The 21,053-nt window shown below is 47.2% G+C and overlaps 2 protein-coding genes across 4 annotated transcripts in view; one reads left to right on the plus strand and one right to left on the minus strand.

Moving 5' to 3' along the window:
* Positions 1 to 2,256: 2,256 nt before the first annotated feature.
* Positions 2,257 to 19,289, plus strand: wnt3 (wingless-type MMTV integration site family, member 3). 2 transcript variants are annotated; one of them, XM_069517411.1, is made up of 4 exons: positions 2,257 to 2,563; positions 12,911 to 13,152; positions 15,836 to 16,101; positions 18,668 to 19,289. In XM_069517411.1, exons 1-4 carry the CDS (start codon positions 2,484 to 2,486, stop codon positions 19,145 to 19,147), a joined length of 1,068 nt encoding a protein of 355 aa, XP_069373512.1. In that variant the 5' UTR covers positions 2,257 to 2,483; the 3' UTR covers positions 19,148 to 19,289. The 2 variants fall into 2 exon arrangements, with proteins under 2 accessions (XP_069373512.1, XP_069373511.1); XM_069517410.1 differs by lacking the exon at positions 2,257 to 2,563 and adding an exon at positions 2,862 to 2,954.
* Positions 7,312 to 21,053, minus strand: part of LOC109645285 (vesicle-fusing ATPase-like) — a 32,022-nt gene continuing 18,280 nt past the window's right edge. For both annotated transcript variants that reach the window (XM_069517402.1, XM_069517400.1), the window contains exon 22: positions 7,312 to 8,190. The gene's annotated coding sequence lies outside the window, so the exon portion shown is untranslated. The remainder of the gene's footprint in view (positions 8,191 to 21,053) is intronic.

Here is a 21,053-nt window from a genome sequence, read left to right on the forward strand (position 1 = left end):
TCGGGGCATTGAAAAGACGTCTTTATTGGAATAATGTAGGAGACTCCCCACTACGACAGGCTGGAGACTGGCTCCACAAAGATATCTATCAATTATTGTCACATTTAGAGACTCGGAGGACCCCCCCCCTCCACCCCCTTCCCAAAGCTGGGTGGTAGGTCGAGTGCTGCTCAGTCACTGCCTGTTTCCCCATCTTCTTTGTTATGGAGGAATAAAACACAGGAGGGGCTGGGTGAAGGGGGGCACTCCACTGCTGACCTCCAGACTTTGGTCACCGTGGCTCTGTCCCTGCGGTGGGCACTCGGCCTCCTCTCTGCAGAGTGCGCGCTCCCAGCCCCTGCTGAGCGACCCTCCAGCCCCCTCAGTCCGCCGAGCTCAATCGTGCCCCGGAGGTCCTCTGCAGAAAGGTCCCCGGGCAACAGAGGGAGGCACTGAGATATTTCTTGCCTCACTTTTAAATATGGCTAAGACATTTAAAATCACTTGAGAGTGGCAGTATTTATACTGGAGTGACGTCTGTTACAAACTCGGTGCAGGGAAAGTGTCACCTGTCAGCATGAACTCCAAGATTTGGTAAAAACAGCTATCAGAGTCCAATAAAACCACGTTGTTTTTTTTTAGTTGCATAATTAAATTAGGATGAAATCAATAAAACATTTGTCTTTGAACGCATTATGACCTCCCTTACTTGGAAGCAGATCTCCCAAAGGCTGGTTTCCATATGGCTCCACACTCCCAGTCTGCTGTGAGGTAATCCATCTGGTCTGACGAAGCCATAAAACGTATTTTTACTGTTAAATCTTTCACATTCGTAAACTACTGTTTACGTCCAAAAAGGGCCTTTAAATGCAGCTCACGTGTCGCAGAGGGGGATTCTCCTTTTCGTATTCTCATTAACACTTTTATTTTTTCAAGACTCGTGTGCTGAGATTTAACTGCAGGGAAACTGGTCTCTGAAGGGAATGCAGCAAAAATGTAGCAGAAAACTGGTGGGTCGATTAAAACAATCCCGACGCTAAAGAAACTTCGAAACCTCACTTTTCATAAAAAGTTATGTTCTGTGAAGTCATGTATGAAATTTGCAGCGATGCACCCTTTCATTATTGGTTTCAAAATGTCTTTCACAGTGGTCACGTCTTTGGTGGTCATTCTTTCCATGACGACCGACCGGTGATCCCCCGAGACAGAACTCCCCGACTGGATTGTTATCACCACCTCGACGAAGGACTTCTGTTTGATCTCAGCCAGGTGTCTTGTTTGTATTCGTCCCCATCAGTTTCCTTGAGTGTGAATCGAATGCGTGGTTACTCCAGGCTAAGTCCATCACAAGCGTCCCACCCTCCTCTTTCACTCTCTATCTCTTTCCCTCCTCCGTCACCCCTCCTGTCCCATGGCTGCTCGCCCCGCAGCCCATCAGAATGACAATGGTGTTGATGTAAAATGTGTTGCCTTTGGGCCGCAGGAGCATACAACCCCTGCATGCCTGGCCCGGCCACCTCCGCACTTTACGGCTTTATTGTGTGCCCTTTTATGTTCTCCCCTGTTGGGGTGGGCGGACAACAATTTGGAAAATTCACTGTAAATATATGTGTGTGTCCCCGTGAGAGAGATTGCGGGTGAGTTGCATGGATGTGTGTGTGTGTGTGTGTGTGTGTGTGTGTGTGTGCACTGTGTATCCGGATCAATTAGTCAGGGCACAACCCCTAAAAAATCAATATGTCAACATGTGAGTCTCCTGAGGAGGAGCCGGCCCGCGTCCAGCCACTGATACATTTTCCTTTTTGTTCTGTGTAATCACACAAGAAACAAGTTGAGTAACAAGCCGACTCTACCTTTTTCATGTGTCCCTCCCTATACCTCCCTCTCCCGTTTCCCTCCCTCCCTCCCTCTTTTCACTCTTTCCTTTCTTTTCCACATTACCAGGGGGTGGCGTGTGATTGACAGATGGGAACGAATAATAATTTTTTTTTTTTTTTTTTTCGTAACCTAAGGCCATCTCCTGTGATTGGCTTGCCAGCTGACATCTCCAAAAAACCTCATTCTCCCCCCCCCCCCCCTCAGCCGCTCCGCACCCTTCTCTCCGCCACCCCCCCTTTAATATTGGGCCTGTGGATGAGGCATCCTGAGGGAGAAAAAAGTGGAGAGAGAGAGAGAAAAAGATATCTACCTTGGGGAAGAACCTCAGAGAGAGGGAGGGAAGGAGAGGACGGGTAGGAGCGTGTGTGCATGTGTGTGAGAGACACTTATTCTCTTAACTACTGGGAGACAGACACACTTTCCTGGCCCGACTCAAAGAAGGGGGGAAAACAGGAGGAAGATTTTTTTTTTTTTTTTTTTGCAATATCATTTTAATTTTCCCCTCATTCAACAATCAAGCTGCCCTAAAGCTCCTCTTCCTGGAAACTCTTCTTCTTCACTGCCTACTGGAAGTTCTATGTATTGATCCATTTGCCCTCCTCACACACACTTACAAGGCTTACCTCATGGATTTGTATCTGATTGGATATTTGATGTGTGTGTGGTTGTCCAGCTCGCGGGTGCTTGGAGGCTATCCCATCTGGTGGTGAGTACAAATCCACAGTTTCAGCATCAGACCCTATGGCCACATAAAGTCAAATGATCATTTCTGAGAGGGCAGAATGTGCACTTTCAGTTGACTGCGTGGAAAAATGTTCTCCGGCCCATTCCAAAAAATCTTAACCTCAAATACTAGTGTAACGGAAAAGGCTCGCCGTGCTTTTCCCCTCCACATTCATGTCCATTTATCATATTGGGCCATGTTGTGATGCACAGAGGCAGAATTTTTAGTTTGGGAGCCGTTAAATTACCAAAGATGTTGAGTTTTTTTTTTTTTAATTTAAGGAGAAAACACGTTGGCGAGCGGTTGCCATGTTGATATGAATTGAAAACAGCCCTGTGAGGAGTTCGCGGAGCATTTCCACACAACAGTGCGGGTCAGTAAGATCATTCATTATTACATAAATCGTGGCTATCGCTCATGCACAGCGACAGCACTGATGCTGCTCGTGAAAAAGCCTCAGAACAAGCTCCCTTCTCCTCCACCATCATCAATTTTCTTTTTCTTGAAACACGACCATATCATTTTGTGAGTGCGTCAGGAAGTACAAGAATAATAACTTATATGATCAGGGTCATTTTGGTTTGTTTGCTATTGTGCGTCACCGTCCTACATTCAGGCCGCCGGCCCCCGAAACATGACGTGAAATGAACTGAGTTGTTTGTTTTTTTTCGGTGGTCGTGCAACGCGCGTTCAACGCAATTTTGTTGAGTAGGGGGGGGGGGGGGGGGGCACTGACAAAGTTGCACACAATTAAAAAGAAAAATATTTGCATTCTGCCATGGGGCATCAGCTGTAATTAAATCAATCCATCAGAAAAAAAGAGAAACAGTTGAGCATATCATCTTGCTTCTCAATTGTACCACAGTCCCCCCCCCCCCCCCCCCTCCACTACGGATTTGTCAGGAGACAATATGTGTAGGTGCCGCAGGGTTTCATTCTTTGTTAAATTATCCCAGATCGCTTTTGGCACCAACAACTGAAATTTAGAGGTTTACCTCATTACATATTCAGCTACATTCAGCTGACCTCATAGCTCCTGGTCTTCTTTTGTAACATAAAGCTTCAATTTTGGTGATATTTGCGTGGGCGTATGACAAAGCTCTTTTGGCTCACGACACAATACTTGTCAGAGCTACTGCACTTTTAGTTGCCCAACTAGCATATGGTCCCAGCGCTCTGCTGTCCAAACCGCTAGCATCTTCTGGTTTCATTTACAGAGCAGGCAGCTGCCAAGCACACAGGCCACAGGGTTGAAGTGTAAATGGCAAAGAGGACTTTACACCCAGTCCTGGCTTCAGTGAGAACCAGTGACAAAGAGCCTGGGTTCTCTCGCTGTGAATTACCTGCAGCTGCTTTGTTTAACCTGCTTACATGACACTGGTATAATGTTCGAACCCGAACAAAGCGCACCACCTTTGATTTGGGTAACAAATTTTGAAGCGCAGGCCAGGGTACGGGGGCTGCCGGGGGGGCGGGGGAGATGAAAAGCTGAGCCGTAGCTCCAGGTGACTGGGCAGGTGCTGACGAATGGGTGTCAAACAGTGCTGTCAGTGGCATCACCCCGCGGTGCTGAACGTGTCCAAAGAGAGAGACGAAATGAGGAGGTGCGTCAAACAAGAGGGTGCCGAGTTTCAGCGAGGGCCCCGGCAGACTCCTCTCGGCTTCTGTCTCAGGGGCGATGACTTGGCCATAAATTCTCAAGCCACGGTGGGACGGGTTGGAGGGAAGAGGAGTTTTGACTGCTTTATGCCTGGCAGCCTTGCTTTTACAAGACAGGGTGTTGAAAAACAAAACAGAGCATAAATAACTGCAGTGATATGCACATATGCATGCATGCGGACGAGGTGTAGCAGTGAGAGGAGGGAATAGCAAAACAAATGAGGTGGGTTTGGAGAGGTGAGCGGGGCAGTAAACTGCCTATTTGAAATGCAAGAATGTTGGAGAAGAAGTGGTTTTGCAGCAAAACAGGCAAAATCAAAGTTTGGGAGAATTTACGACGACAGAGTGACGTCGACATAATCCACAGGTCTCACGGCGTCTCTCTCCAGTAATCTAACAACGCCACCCTCAAAATTAAATCTGGTCTTTGGCTCATTGCATGTTTGATAACTCAGGCATAGTAAATTTGTAAGAATCTGCTATTGTGTTGAGTCAGTGTGTCTTAACTCATCAACATCATATTTTGAGAACAGCTCAAAGTGCAGCGTGAGCCAGCAGAGTGTTTGTGTTCTTGCATAAACAGCAGTGGATGTAAGTGCATGATGACAGTCACTTTCAACAAGGAATTATCTCAGCTGAACGCCGTCCAAACGCCAGCCACCGAGCATCAGCTGCGATTATCGGTTTAACTCTGTCATATCACACCGCGCAGCCAACGAGATGTTCCAATCCAATAACTGTTATTCACCTAATCCCGCGCTATCATCGCTGCTGCTACAGCTGAGAGAGAGGAGAGCAGAGAACGTTCTGGAGCTGGGTGGGATTTGAGGTTTTCTCATGCAGATACAGTTTGAAGTTACTTGAGAAGCACATTGTTGGGGATTTAGAACAAAACAGGGAACAAAGGGTGGAAGAAGAAATTATGCAATTGAATTTATAAATGTCTCAAGTCTTAGCTTTTTAAAAATGTCTTAAATAATAGTCGGCGTGCACGTTGATGTCCCTGAAATCATCACCATCCGTATTTCTTGGTTCTGCTTCACTTCCACTGCAGGTGAAACATCAGAGGCATTTCTGGCGATCTGAAATGTGCAAGGAGGAATATAAAGGATATAAATATAAATATTAAATCACAAATGAAGTAAATCTGTATCATCAGGACGAAAACAATGTGCAGGGGGACACATTTGAAGTATTACACGTATAATAGCACTACTTCTTTAAGCCTTCTGTGTGAAAATGAATTCCGGACACGATTTAGGCTTTTTCACATCCTTTAATTAAATTTTCATGCATAGGCTTAAACACGGCTTCCTGACTAATATTGTGTTTGCTCTACTTGTGGAAGTTTTGGGAACCTCAATAATATCAGTCATACCTCTCCAAAAGATCTCGAGTAAAGCCTTTCCAGATCAACCTGAGCGGCTTAAAGAGGCTCTAGAGTCCATCTCTGGGTCTCAGGAATGTCATTATCTGACTGTGACCCCCCCCCCCACCAATCCAGTCGTCAACCCGGCCACTGGAGAGGGGATCACTTAAAATGATTCGAGAAAATCCTCCGTCTCTCGTCTCGTGTGAAAAGATCGGGGATGTTCGGGGTATTATTCTTGACGGTGCGATGGAAGGTGGAGAAAAAAGCAGGGAAAGTCCAGAAGAATGTCATTCACAAGAAACGTCAGGGTTCCATTATGAATGGCTGAGGGCCGTCGCAGAGCCAGGGTCAAAGGCAAATTTTGGACCAAAGCCCCGAGAGAAATGTCTCCACGAGGAGTGACGTCCACAGGGAATATGAAGAAAAGCTTATTCCTCACAAATATGTGCAGGTTGTGATGCCTCAGCATTTTCATCGCTGAGGCAAACTCTCCGAACGTTTTCATTAAGATTCACGTAAAATTCTCTGAGACATTAACAGACAAACGAAATTTTTTTTTCCCTGCCTCACAATGTTAAAGGAAGTAAACTAAAAATCCTGGATCCATTTTTGCACAATCCCGCAAACAAACAAACACAGACGAAGACACAGGTAACTCAGTACATTTGCATATTTCCACCAAGGCCCAACAATCCTCTTAAATTCATTCAAGCTGCACCAACACACACTCGTCGATATCAGTTCTTTTTATCTGTCGGTTTTTTCAAGTTCCATGAATTACTCCCGGGGAAAATGTAAAAACATTTAAATGAGACTCTATCTGGGAACGTTGAAGCAAAAAAACAAAATCCCTAGATCCACAGGTTTTACTGGATCTGTGCCTTAATCTAATGGGTTCTTTCTCGGCCCAAGTCTCATCCTTCCAACAAGATTCATGGAAATCCAAACAAACCGGCAAACATCATCTCACTGGTGGATGCAATAATTCACCAGCTGTGTTTTCAGTTATCTCCCAAATCTTTACACCGGTGTCGTCTGTGATCGTGCATGTGAGACGACGTTATCCAGTCAAACCCGAGCGAGGTGAGAGGTTCAAAGGAGAGTGGTATTTCAAAGCAGCGAGGGCGAGTCCTAATCTTCAGCCCCCATCAAAGGACATGCAAAACGCTTGTGTAGGAAATGACCGAGGTCCCGCAGCGCACGGCTATTAGGTGCACTAAAACACAGGCCAGGACGGTTCCTCAAAGGGAGAACGGCCAAGGCCCCCGGGCACCGGGATCATTAGGGGACACAGGTGGAGGTACACACACACACACACACATACACACACACACACGATATTAAAGATCTTCATTACCTGGCTGATCTCACCTGTATGGCTTGTTCCAGAGGTTCATTATCAGCAGAGAGCAGTTTCTCTCACACTCAGGCTCAGTGACGGAGAGGATCACACCTGTACAGCCTGTATGCAGCCCTCAGGTCGGTGACCAGGTTAAACAGACTGCAGAAACATGCAGCACGGACAAGAAGAGAGGACGATCGCTCGGCGTCTCTGAATTATCAGGGATCCGGTTTATATCGTGGATGTAAAGATGGATATGCAGGATATGGACAAAAATGCTCAGAAAGGGACGCAGTGAAACTAGAATGTCACTCAGCTCAAACTTAAACCAAGTCCTCTGATGACACCACACTGAAATTCACTAGACACTGATTTTTATTTGGATCTGCACCAAATTTCACACACTCATAAACACCAGTCCTCTAAACATGACAGTTTCTTTTCTTTAAGATCCCTGAATGTTTTTTAAATGTTCTACAAAAACGTTCTATGAATAAAAGCAAAAAAAAGTTTTTCTGAAATTTGCTATTTATAAAAATCCGAAAGAAGACGTAGATAGATCTGAAGTTTGATTCCAGTTTTCGTACATTTCAGCCTGCAACAAATAAAGTATTGACATGAACCACATTACTCTCTGCATCGGTGAAAATGGTTAAAAGTAAAAAATATGCAGGACCATTAATAAACGCGGGAACCTGTAACAGCAGATGAGTGGATACTGGGGTTATAAACCGGTGCTGGCAGCGACTCTGCCTCTTTAACGTCGATCGGCCGAGAAGCTGCGCTAACGGGTTCGAAAAGTCAACAGCATTTTTTTTATTTTTTTTATTACTTCTGTTGAAGATTCCAGTCGTAGATTCCAGACAATCCATTACGAGTTATGATTTGCATAGGATGCATTACTGCAGAGAATTCAAGCAGCCGTGCCAACAAGCAGCCACTAATGAGCAGTGTCAGGGAACAATGTGCTGGTTGAGCTGCGGTTCATTCACAGTCCCTCATGACTCCCATTCAAACAAGCTCTGTCCTTTAAAACGACCACAGCTCAGACTCTGCTGTGTCCACCTCCGGGCAGACCAAGACTCAGAGCTGCCCGTCTGTGAAGCAGTCGTCAGTGCCGAGCTCCTGCTTCTCCCTGACAGGCAGGTTTACAAGTTTATACCTTGTTCGGGTTCCCTCGTCGCGTCTCCATGTTTGTGACTGCAGGGGCTCCTTGTCCCAACTCCACACTACAGTCTGCAGAGAGAGGGGAGAGAGGAGGGAAAGAACAGGTTGGAACATTTTTCTGGGGTCCTGTCATTTTTTATCTGATCAGCCAGGAGCTGTTGGACCACAAATCAAAAGTGTGCCAAAGAGAAGACAACAGAAAACACAGGCAGCAGCTCTGCATTCCAGGTTCCACCAGGAAAAGTCCCATCCTCGGGCCTTCCTTGGCCCACTTACTCTCTTTCGAGTGTCTTCATCTCCCCGCAGACTCTGTTGTGGGATTTACAAATGAGATTCTGATGGCGGTGTTTTCAGCGCACGTCTCTGACTTCACTCCTCGTTTAGCAACACGATGCCCCGCAGGCGAGTCAGACAAGTTGAGCAGAGGCATGAACATATAGAGGTATATTAGAGGTAGATTAAAGTTTAATGCAAACAGTATCTTCAGTCTCTTGCTGCAGTGACAGAACCCACTTGGTACGCAGCGCTTGAGGCGCTAACTCGGCACAAGCTAACATTATTGATTTCTCTGTAATGAAATAAGTGAACTTGTTTGGACACGGGTTAGAACACTTGTTAAAGCCAAATCCTTTCAAACTCCTTATTGACTCAGTTTATCTGCATCAAACATTTATAAGTAACATAAATTATATTTAAGTTTTTGCACATTAATCTACAATTTGCACTTTATTAGACGTAACACTGCATTTGGTCGGTACTTTGTGCGCTGACAGTAAAGTTGAATGTATTCTAATGTAAAATCGTGTTTTGCTTATAAAATGAAAGACGGGACATAAAAAAGATTAATTAGAATCTGACCTGGAAAAAAATCCTGGAAATTTACAAACTTGGAAAGTGATCCAAAATGAAACCATCAGACTCGAAGCCTAATTGTGGCCCTTCATGTATGAGGTGTAGTTTAACACATCATCAGCCGTAGCCGTCCTGACAGCAATCGCCTGGAGAGCATCTCAGCATGTGATTAAACGAAATTTGGAAAATTATATCATCATGTGTAACAGTTTTCAGCATGTTACAGAACAAAGGCTGCACAGGATGGGCATTAGGAAAAATGCATCCACCCTTTTCCTCTCATGAGTGATAACGTGGTTGGAAGTGAGAATTTAACAAGTAGCAACTCAACTCTTTTTTCACTGTGATGATTGTGTCTGTATATATGAGACTGACGATGTGTTTAACTACACCTCATACATCGGATTCTGATGGTTTCATTTAATGAAATTTCCTGGATTATTTTAGACGTGTCTGACGATACCTGAATCAAGTTTACAACTTATTGTCTTATGACAGAAACATTAAAAATTAAAACAGCAACAACAACAAAACAACACGGATGTAATTGAGCTTTTTAGTAAATACAAACATTGAGCAGTTTAAATTTAATACAATCGCGTTTTATCGATTAAAGTCAAGTTCGATCGCACCTCAGGGAATTCGAGTTTGTTCCTTGATACCTGAACGAACCCTGGTCGTGAACTTCAGGCGGTTTCTGTACAGGCCATCAGGCCAAAGGCCGTGAGGTCATATGTCACGTTGTGCTCAACAGGTTCAGAGGTTCACCTGGTACCTTTCGTGCCTCTGGACATGAGAGGTTGTCACACAAAGAAAGCTCATCTGTGCACAGACATGTGCTACACACTGACCCCTGTGATGCAGAACTCCCACAAGAGCAGCTGCAACACATTTCTGGCACTACAAGATTCCTTGACTCACCCGTTGACTCAAGCTCGCTCAGAGACAAAACAAAAACAAGATGCACCTTTAACTCTAGAAGATTGGAGAGGTGATTTTACTGCATCGGGAGCGGTCGGGGCAAAAGTTTGTGTTGACAGTGTCTTGATTGTGTGAATTTCCACCCTTCAGCAAGGTGTGTGGTGGAATCCCTTTGTTTCCTCTGCTTCATTTCTGTGGTTTCCAGCAGCCCATCATACTTTCAAACCTGCGCAGTTTAGAAACCAAGAAAAACCCCAACCAAGCCGTAAAACCCCTCCAGGCCAGTAGAGGCCCCATTCGGACCTGCCCGGGCATGCACCTGCCAAGCCCTGCAGTTCGCTGCTGCTCTGCTGCTCTTCTCGTCCCCTGCAGCAGATTCCCCCGGCATTCTGCCTCTGCGGAGGTCTCTGCGTCTGCTGCTCCCTCACTCGGTCGAGACACGTCGCTTGTGGCTTCCGAGAAGTGAGGCGAAGCAGGCAGGATCAGCGTGGCACACATGTGGTCTGCATGCATGAGTCTGCGTGTGTGTGTCTGTTTGCACGACACGCCTCATAGCCCCTGAGGGTTAAGACTCTCATTAGCACCTCGCCAAAAAGATATCCCTTTCATCTCATCTGTCCATACGGATCAAATGATGCACATCCTTTGCAAACAAAGACAAATAGGCTGGCAGATCCACGGGCTGTAGTCTAAACATGCTACGGCCACCGCAAAGTCCCATGTGGTTAGCTAATTGATTCCATCAGAAATCCTGAATTCACTGGCCAAGGGAATATATCCCAGCGGTTTAGCTATCCTGAGTGAAACCTAAAGTATTCCAGAGGTTGGTGCAGTGGTCTGAATGCAAAGTTGTATGATTTTAACAAGAGATATTGTCAGTTAAAGTTAAGTAACTGATGTTAGCAGGGAAACACCAGAGTTCAAGTCCAAGCTCTGTGCACGGCAACGTTCTCTGCGGTCCATCTCATGACTGAGAGATTAATGGGCAGTAACCAAACCAGCAGACAGTGTAATTAAGGTCCTTAGTCACTCAGTCACCAGACAGAGTGAAGTCAGCAACACTTGAACTCGGTGATGTCGGTGGGCCCAGGCAGATGAGCTAATGTGGCTGCCTCCGCTCGGGTAAACTCCAGACAAGAACACGAACTGAGATGGATGAGGTCGATCAAATTTCTGACTCCGCACGGGAACATCAAACTGGGCAAAACTGCATTTTAAGTTTCAATTACTGAGTTGGATATGAAAGAGTGGGGACGTAGTTTTATTCACCCAAATGAGAGTTGTTGCTAGTTTTTACTGCTCCATCTCTGAGGAGCTGGTTTCGTTGAAACATACGAGCTGTTTGTTGTGTATCAGCGTCAGTCATCAAGTGACTCATGCTGATTATGTGATCATCATATATCCATAAGGCCAGCTGGAAAAGCAAAACAGCTCAGCCTCACGTCTCAGTGCGTAAGCTCCCCTCGCAAACCTTGATCCCTGAGAACCTGCTGCAACAATGCTCACCTGAGATCAAATACAGTGTGCGGGAGGGGAGAGGGGCTGGTGGGACGCGGGGGGCAGGGTTTTGGTGGCGGCCATAAGTAGAAAGCAAAAGTGCACAAGAGAAAGAGTGAATCTATCTGAGGGGGGATTTTTTTTCACCGTGACTTCAATGGCTTAACTTTTGTGTTGGGGTGGGGCACGGCGCTGCACTCATCTGTCAGAGTCAGTGGCTGCAGTGATTGGGTTGCGCCCTGCGGGGGTCCTGAGGTCATCCTGAGTGGCGCTCTGATCTGATCTGTGTCGATTGTTCCTCCGTGGTCCTCTCACGGCTTCCAGCGCCACGCTGTCCGCCAAGTGCTGGAGCGCCGACGCTGGTGATGAGCTTCTCCTGTCGCTGTGAATTGGCGGCACATCTCCACGTCCACTGAAATAACACGGGGCATTCTGGAAACATGTATGTTTCGTCAGCTATTGCTTTACTTTACACTGGAGGCTCCGAAATAAATAAACAAGAAACCTGAGTCCGACTTCCTACAACAAATGCACGATCTGCGGGAAGGAACCAAAGTTTTGTTTAAGCTTGTCATCATAAAAAGCGTGTTAAAACATGGGCACGGCAAACATCTCTTCTCCCTCTCTTTCATTTAATAGAAACCAATTAAAATTAATTACTTGAATGAAACTATAATGGTTTCTGGCATCTCAGGCTGATCTGGGCTGTCTCATGGTGGTGATTAATCCTTGCTCTGGCACATCAGCACAAGTCTTCTGGTGAGACATGCATCTTTAGATATCTTGTTTTTCTCCATCACCAGCAAACCTCAGTAGCAATTCTTAAAACATCAACTCCAGATAAGCAGATTATTGATGTTGCAGGTGTTCTCGTATATTAGAAAATTAATAAAGGGGCTTTTTCTAAACTCAGCAGACAGGTTCTTGTGTGTTATCTGACAGATCTGCAGGTCTGTGTAGGCTAACAAATGGGAACACTTTGAAAAGTCAGTGCTAATAGCTTGTATCCCTGCCCTGAAGTGGGCCTATTAGCCTCCTCCTCCTCCTCCTCTTCTGCTGGAGCTGCTGGAAAAAAGAGACAAAATAAACAGAAGCTCCTGGTATAAATTACATTAAGCAGATAAGACAATAAAACACTCACGTATGAATCACTGTCACAGAGCTCTGCTTACAGTAAAACCTGAGATTACTGCAGAAGCGGTCCCTCTTGTGGAGGAGCTTCTCTTTCACAGAGGCCTCAGGTCAACACTACCACCACCGCTGCTGTTACAGACTTTGTATGTTGACCTTTTCATTCCTAACTTGAAGGAAAATGTTTTTTCTACGTTTCACACTAAAGAAACCGTTACTAGGGCAACGTTTAGAGAAGAACATGATGTGAAAACTACAAATCTGACCACTCATTTAACGGCAGTGCTTTTCGATTATACTTGACGCCAAAAGAGAAGCTCCTAAATGCCACTTCTGATCACAGAATTAATTTCCCACACACTTAACGATGCTCTCCCTCTCTGTGCAGGTCCCTGGCCCTTGGGCAGCAGTACTCATCTCTGGGCTCCCAACCCATCCTGTGCGGCTCCATCCCCGGCCTGGTGCCCAAGCAGCTGCGCTTCTGCCGCAACTACATAGAGATCATGCCCAGCGTGGCGGAAGGTGTGAAGCTGGGGATCCAGGAATGCCAGCACCAGTTCAGGGGCCGGCGATGGAACTGCACCACCATCAAGGACAACCTCGCCATCTTTGGCCCAGTGTTAGATAAAGGTAGATTTCTTTCTGTGTGAGTCGTGGCTGTATTTTGCAGGGATGCATCTAAAGCTGGATTATGTGCCAAACAACACCCAGCTGTAAAATGTGAGGCTGTATATCTGCGGCTTTTGCAAGCTGTTACAAAACAGCAGCGTTTACCTGTTTTCCACCCTAAGGCTCATCTCTGCTTGTTCTCTGGGCTTTTGCTGACTAGCTGGAGCAATTACAATAATATACACCTTTCCTGGCTGCAGAGAGAAATGAGAGCAGCTACAAGCACTGACATATTATTCAACTTCCATCAGCTTCAGTATCGCATTTGTCTGCAGAGTCAGAGGCTTATTTTCACGTTTTTTCCAAGCGTGTTTACACTCTCATACATGAAGGAGGGTCACCGAGGTAAATCCATCAACAGAACCTGACAAGTGCAGGTGATAAACTGGAGACATCCATCAGACGCTTCACACTCAGAATACTAATTGCGCTTTTAAACGTCCAACTAAACCTGACAGTGGGGAAACAGTAGGTGCAGGTGTCCCGCTTTATTCACGGTCCCCAATTGTGAAGGTAGATGTTTGTGTGTTTGTGAGGTGGCTGATTGGAAATGAATTACCCTGTGTGTCAGAGGGGAAAGAATCTGGGCAGAAATGGGCAGCGTGAGCAGTCCAAGCTCCTCAGTCAAATAAAAGGGAGAGGGGAGGCCAAATGAGATTACAGGCAATAGAAAAGGGCTGGGGGGCTCCGCTCAACCCCTACTGTGCATGAAGACCAGTGCTCGCCTCACACAGTCCAGCTCCCACGGACGCCCCATTCACACGCCCTTTTGACTCTGTCATGAAAACAGGCTGAAAGGGGATCTCTCCCAACCTAGCCTGGGTGTGCACTTTGGGACAGGGAAGGGAAGGAAGCAAGGGATGTAGGGAAGGAAGAGGAGATGAAGGGGATGAAGGATGGAAGTGTTCAACGTTAGAGAGGAGAGCGCTACCAGCCGCGGGCAGGGTGCGCTGCGTGTTGGCCATGGCGGTGCAGTTGGTGGACGCCTGGAGGAAATGGGGGGGCTGAGGTCCTGTGGTGGGTGGTGGTGTATGGGATTTCAGCTCAGGGTGTTGGTGGAGGGGAGAGGGGAGGGAGTTAGGGAGTTTGGGGAATGCCAGCTCCGGGCAGAGCGGGGCTGCGGGGGCGCGAGTCGCTGGGCCCTTTGTGCGGATAATACAGTGTGACACAAGGGAAACAAAGGCGGATTGATGGGCCCAGCAGGTAGCAGGAGCTGCGCTAGCCTTGGCTAACAGCCAGGGCTCCCGGGGCCCAGGGCTCACAGGCCCATGTTGTGGAAGGGCCCAGTGAGGCTTGCCAGGGCGAGCGGGGATGCCCAACCTGAGGACTGTGGGTCATCCAATCATGGACGGGTTCACTGGGGATTTAGACTGAAACTGCATCTTTTTACTGGGAATTAAACAGTGAAAATAAATGTGTGACGCTCCAGAACCAACACATGCCCGAAGTCTGTATTTTTAAAATATTACCAGACATAAAGTATGTGTGATTTATAGTTGTTCAGCATCTGCGTTACATTTTCTCAATAAAAGACCACATCAGACGATGTTACATGCACACACTCAGAAATGTCAGACAGCTTCAAGATTCACTACAAATATTGACCCTTGTGGGGTCGTAGCAGCTCTGCAGGCGAAACACGGAGCATGAAAAGTTATTTTTGTTGTGCCGTCTCGTTGAGGGTGGGAAAATATGAGTAGCCTCCAACCAAACACTAGTAAACTGTATCTGTGGGTTCTGTGGCAGCGGAGTAGCACAGGAATTTCTGGCTTTAGTAGCCATTGTGGTCTGTGAAACACGAATTTAATTCTCCGGGTTGTGTTCATACAAATTTCAGAACTCGAACGATGACGCAACTGTGCACATAAGAAACGAAGGCCACTCGATGCCCTTGAGAAGCCAAGCCGCCGCTTAAGGCCACCTCATTGTGTGTGTGTGTGTGTGTGTGTAACAGAGCTAGTAGAATGTAAAGGGTGAGCCACGGTAAGTGTGCTGTGATTGTGAAACAATGGTGTCTGGTTACATAATAAGCTGTTGCCTTCAAAGGAGGCGTAACGCCATCCCTCAGTGTTAAAAAAGAAGCGGCGCTGACACACTGCTCGGTTTCACCAGGAGGCCTTGGGCTCTGGATGGGTGGGTGGGGGGGGGGGGGGGGGTGGGGGGGGTGGGGGGGAAGGTAGGACAGGGGGGGGGGTGACAACATTCCTGAAACACTATCCAGATGCAAAGCAGCACACCTCAGGGATGACAGGAGGTCACTGAGATCCCACTGAGCATTAGGCCGTCCTGACACAACCACAATGGGCTGATGTCACTGCAGGGATTCTGCTTTTAGGCTCCTTCACTTTGCGCTTCCTCATCACCGGTGATGATCGTATGGAAAATAACGTGAAACGTGTTTTCTTATTGTGAAATAAATACAAGAGTTTGGGGGTTTGAGGTATGTCGTGCTGTTTTTCTTCTGGGTTTTTTTTTTTTTTTTTTACAGGTGTGTAAATGTCGCTTCTCAAAGATGAAGTGTTGTGTTAAAAGACGTTTGCCTGGAGGGATCCTGGCTCTCTGGATGACGGCAGCAGTACATGTTGTCCATGTTTAACAAAAGACTGACTCTGTCTCCCTGTCTGTCTTCATCTGTCTCCCTCAGCGACCAGGGAGTCAGCGTTTGTGCACGCCATAGCCTCTGCGGGCGTTGCGTTCGCAGTGACGCGCTCCTGCGCTGAGGGCACGTCCACCATGTGCGGCTGCGACTCCCACCACAAGGGACCCCCCGGCGAGGGCTGGAAGTGGGGCGGCTGCAGCGAGGACGCAGAGTTTGGGGTCCTGGTGTCCAGAGAGTTCGCCGACGCCAGAGAGAACCGCCCTGATGCTCGCTCGGCAATGAACCGGCACAACAACGAGGCAGGACGCACGGTAAACACATACACATGTGCAAAGATGTACTGTTAGTATTCTGTATTCCATATGCTGCTCATATTCAGGTTCATAATTTGGAATTTTTATTACTTGAAAAGGTTTAAATGCCCTAATGCTCCTCGAACTGTCCACTGCTGCAGCTCCTCTCTTCAGCCTCTGTCTGAAACACTTAGTTTTCGCTCCTGTCTCTTTAAGACCCCCCTCCTGATAAAGCCCAGTCCGCTCTGATTGGTCCGCTGCCCCTCTAAGCCTCCGCTCTCACTTTACCTGACTTTGTTAGGAGGCGTGTCAGACTACCCGCTAGGCAAATGTCGGCCATCGATGTCAAAGGCCAAACCACCGACGAGGCGAGAAGCAGAAGCAGATGGTGGCAATGCACCTTGACGTTGGTTGCCACCCACTCATACAACCAACAAAGAAGAAGAACCTTAAAGTTTTTTCCGGTCCACATACTTTTGGCCAGATAGTAATCATATCAAATATCACGAGACTAAACTGATCTGACGGCAGTGGTGACGTGTTCACAAGATGCACTGAGCTTCTGTAACTGACTCTGCAAGATAAACGCAGGTTCTGTTGTTGCGTTTCACAACCTCTGCACAATCTGCGTTACAAATCACGGCCAAAGGTAAAAACTGAAAGTGCAGCAAACACTGGAGGAAAAGTTTCCCTCCGACAGAATGAATTCATCCAGGAAACTCGTGACGGGTCGGGGTTTGGTTTTTGTCTCGTCCGCACATTTCTGAGCTTCCACCTGAAAATGAGCACTTGACTTTGAATGACTGTTTAATTGCTCATCTCGGCAACACACCCTGGTTGCTGCTGTGCACCCCCCCCCCACCCCCACACACACACCTTGCCTTTCATGCCTTGCATCCCAATGAAAAAAATTCCCTGACAGTCAAATATCCAGAGCTTGAGAAGTTTGATGAGGAGGGGGGGGTGGGGAGAAAGAAGGGAAATCAGCTCAGACTTAAAACATCACTGGCTGCTGTCACCACCGAGAGAAACTAGAATCCCCGGCTGCTCGCTGAGGGGCAAACGGAGGGACCACACGGCAACAAGACAAGTCTTTGATGAGAGCACACAGGAGCAGTCAGAGACCACAGGAGCGCGGTGAACGGCAGCACTGTCAGGGAGTCTCGTCTCCACCTGGCCCTCTCACGCTCCTTTATTTAGCCCCGAGGGCCCCTGGGACCTGATGTTGGCATGACAAGCTCGGTGTGATGTCACCAGGGTGCATCCATCCACCCTCTCTCTCTGACTCTCCCCCCTCCTCACCCAGAGGTGCCACAGCCACCTGCCTTCCGCCGCAGCTGAAAGGGGAATTCTGCAGCTAAATATAGCGGCTGTATTAAAGCACAACACAATCACAACACAAAAGGTAAAACGTGCCCCGCGGCAGCACAGTCAGGGAGTGAGCCAGTGACTTCAGAGGGAATTAGGCCCTCGGTACTTCACAGCTGCACCACACTTCAATAAACTGCAGCCAGTGGCGCGTTGTTATTCTTGGCCGGCTCTGAGTCTTTAGTGGTTTTGTTCGTCTGCATTATTGAATTTCCTGTTAAATTTCTAACCATCAGATTCCATCAGAGCTGAGGTGGCGACTGTCACTCGAGCACTGAGTCACTTCTCAAATTAATACCAGCACTTTTTAAAGGAAAGATCCACCGTGTAAGGGAAGCTACTCCCAACTCTGTGTACGAAGTAGACAACGAGCTATTCGATCAAACAATCAATCTTTATTTATACTGCTCCTCACATAGGATGTTCCAAATGAGTCAAAACATTCAAATTCAAAGGTCATTGCAAAGTAAAGTAATTCGTTCTAAAGCGTTTGAAAAGTTTAAATATTCATGACCTGGAATCCGCTGCGACTCCAAGCTGAGGAAACTGTTTGATCTCAAGTGTTGCTCAAAGGCATCAGGAAGTAAAAGGAATTCTTTCAAATGTTGAACACTGGCCAGATCCATAAATAGCTGCGTTTTGGTTTAAATTAAACGAGACGTGTGATGTTTTTTCACTGTTTCTTTCCTCTAGTGTTTTTTCGTGAATGTAAAACCCAAACGTTTGTCGTCAAAGGAGCTTCTCTCCCCCAGAGAAAACACTAAAGCTCCTCAAACTCCTTGTGAATAGTCCGACTGATACTTCCACATCATTGTGATGTCGCAATACCCCACATTAGCATGATACACACCTAGCGGCTAGTCTGACACGCTGCCTCACAAAGCAGGTAAAGTGAGAGGTTCCCTTCACCGATGGAAGTGGTTGACCAATCAGAGCAGACTGGACTTTAATGGGAGTGGGGGGGGGGGGGCCTTAAAGAGACAGGAGCTAAAATTAAGTGTTTCAGACAGAGGCTGAAAAGAGGATCTGCAGCGACGGACAGCAACGATCTGATTTATGAACGTTAGAGCGTGAAAACCTTTTCAAGTAAAAACACTAATTTACAAACCGTACAAATCCCAAGACTAGAATTTCAGGTGTATATTTATCCCACAAGGTGTGAGGTGTTGAAATCTTCCTACAAGTTGAACTCAAAAGTGTCCTCTGTGTTTCTCAGACCATCCTCGACCACATGCACCTGCGCTGCAAATGTCACGGCCTGTCAGGAAGCTGCGAGGTGAAGACGTGTTGGTGGGCGCAGCCAGACTTCCGCATGCTCGGCGACTACCTGAAAGACAAGTACGACAGCGCCTCGGAGATGGTGGTGGAGAAGCACCGGGAGTCGCGAGGCTGGGTGGACACACTGCGGGTCAAGTACACCTTCTTCAAGCATCCCACCGAGCGCGACCTGGTCTACTACGAGGGCTCACCCAACTTCTGCGAGCCCAACACGGAGACGGGCTCCTTCGGGACGCACGACCGGGTCTGCAACGTGTCGTCACACGGCATCGAGGGCTGCGACCTGCTGTGCTGCGGCCGTGGCCACAACACCCGGACTGAGAAACGCAAAGAGAAGTGTCACTGCATCTTCCACTGGTGCTGCTACGTCAGCTGTCAGGAGTGCGTGCGTGTCTATGACGTGCACACGTGCAAGTGAGAGGAGGCCTCAGGCCAACGGACTGCTGGACTTCAAGTGCTGCCCACCCTCCCGACCTCAACGCCCCACGACTTCACAGCTTCTCCAGACACGCGGACAGAAACACACTCAACTTCTACACCTTGAAACCCCGTCCACACTAACGTGGATATATTTTGCAAACAGCTCAAATGCAAATTAAGAAAACAACTTCATCCATTTGACGACACATTTGCTGCAAAAAGCAGCAAACACAGAAACATGGTGCGGGGTTAAACTTTTGTGATGATCATGCTTTTGGTCATGCTAACAAAGTTCTCCTCCGGGAATTTGATGGACTGTCGATGTCGCCCCCTACTGGCCCAACATGTTTGTTTGAGCGTTTGTAGTTTGGTGTTCTGAGATGTTTTCTAAAACGAGGCTGATGTGGACGGAGATTCTTTTTATACCAGAGGGGAAAACATGCGTTCCGACAAAATACCCGCGGAAGCATAGACAAGGCAAAAAAAACACCTGCACTAGAATCCGTCTTTCGAACCACTACACCCACAACATCCGACCAGGAAGTGCTGACCTGAGCGCTCTCATTGGAAGAACATAGAGTTACGCCACTTTTCCCATGATCCCCTCTTCCCTGCAGCATTGAGGCCACGACCCCCCCCAGCCCCCCTCCCTTACCCCCTCGTCTTTATTTATTTCCCCCCTCCATGCCCACACGATGCTTGTGGCATGTACAGTAACACTTTGTACCTGTGAGATTAATGCAGTAAAAAAAAAAAAAAGAAAAGAAAAGAAACTTTCAGACTCTCTTTGCTTTTAAATAAAAAAAAAGCATTTTCTAACTAACACCTCACTCCCCCGGCCTGTCTGGCCGGTTTACCTTTATTTTAATTTTATTTTCTTTAAACTAAACCAACCTCTAAACCGTCACTTCGTCATGAGTGATATCGAGCACGTCGGCAGCCCCAGGACACCATCACTTTGTGACTACTGATTGAACTACGAGCGGCAGGCGGGCAGCGGAGGTGCCACCGTCCTGTGTTTCGTAAACTACTGAGCAGATGAAATCCTCAGTGTTGCTCCTCCCTGCTGACCAGCGCTTCTGCACCAGTCAACCTGGGGGAAGCCTGGAAGAGATATATGCTACAGCCTGATTTTATATCCCTGCATTTCTGAAATATTACCAATGGGCTGGGAGGGGAGGTATGCAGGAGGGAGTGTGTGTGTGTGTGTGTGAGTGTGTGTGTGTGTGTGTGATCCACATACTATATCCACAGCAACCCTTCACATGTATATGCACTGTTCCACATCACTCCAGTTGGGAAACATCTGAGCATTGTTTTAGTGAGAAAAGTTTTCACTAATAACGACTTTGTTCCTGGCCCGGGTCACGATCGACCTGTAAATCGTTATTTCCACAAGCGTGATGCAACATCACATTAGTCGGGTGGTGTTGTGGCGTTGTGGCGAAAACAAATAAGAAAACACAGCGTTCGAATTGTGCGAGCGAGCAAATGGTTGGTTCACGGCTGAATTTGAGTCACGCTTACGAGGAAAGATCTTTTTATTTTGAGGCTCGTGCAATCATCAAGGTCGACTTTGAGACTTTAGGCAAATCTTTTATCACGGTAATAAAAAAAAATAAAAAAAAGGGGGGGACATGTGATGACATGTGCACACCAGAGTGCAGACGGGGTTCTGATTGGCTGTCACGTCCTTCCTTCCTTCATTCCTTCCATATTTCCCCCCCCCTCAGCGAGACATCTGAGGTTCTTAAGAAGCCTGATTTATGAACTTGTATTCTTGTCAGCGCACCCCCACAAAAACACCCTCGGCCTCGCTGTTTCGGTTTTGGAGAAACTGGAAGAACAATACAGAGCAATTTCCTCAGAGTGATTTGTTATTTTCAGAGGCATGGACGTCGGCC

This window comes from Paralichthys olivaceus, chromosome 21, assembly GCF_024713975.1.
Source record: "Paralichthys olivaceus isolate ysfri-2021 chromosome 21, ASM2471397v2, whole genome shotgun sequence".
NCBI classification, from domain to species: Eukaryota; Metazoa; Chordata; class Actinopteri; order Pleuronectiformes; family Paralichthyidae; genus Paralichthys; species Paralichthys olivaceus.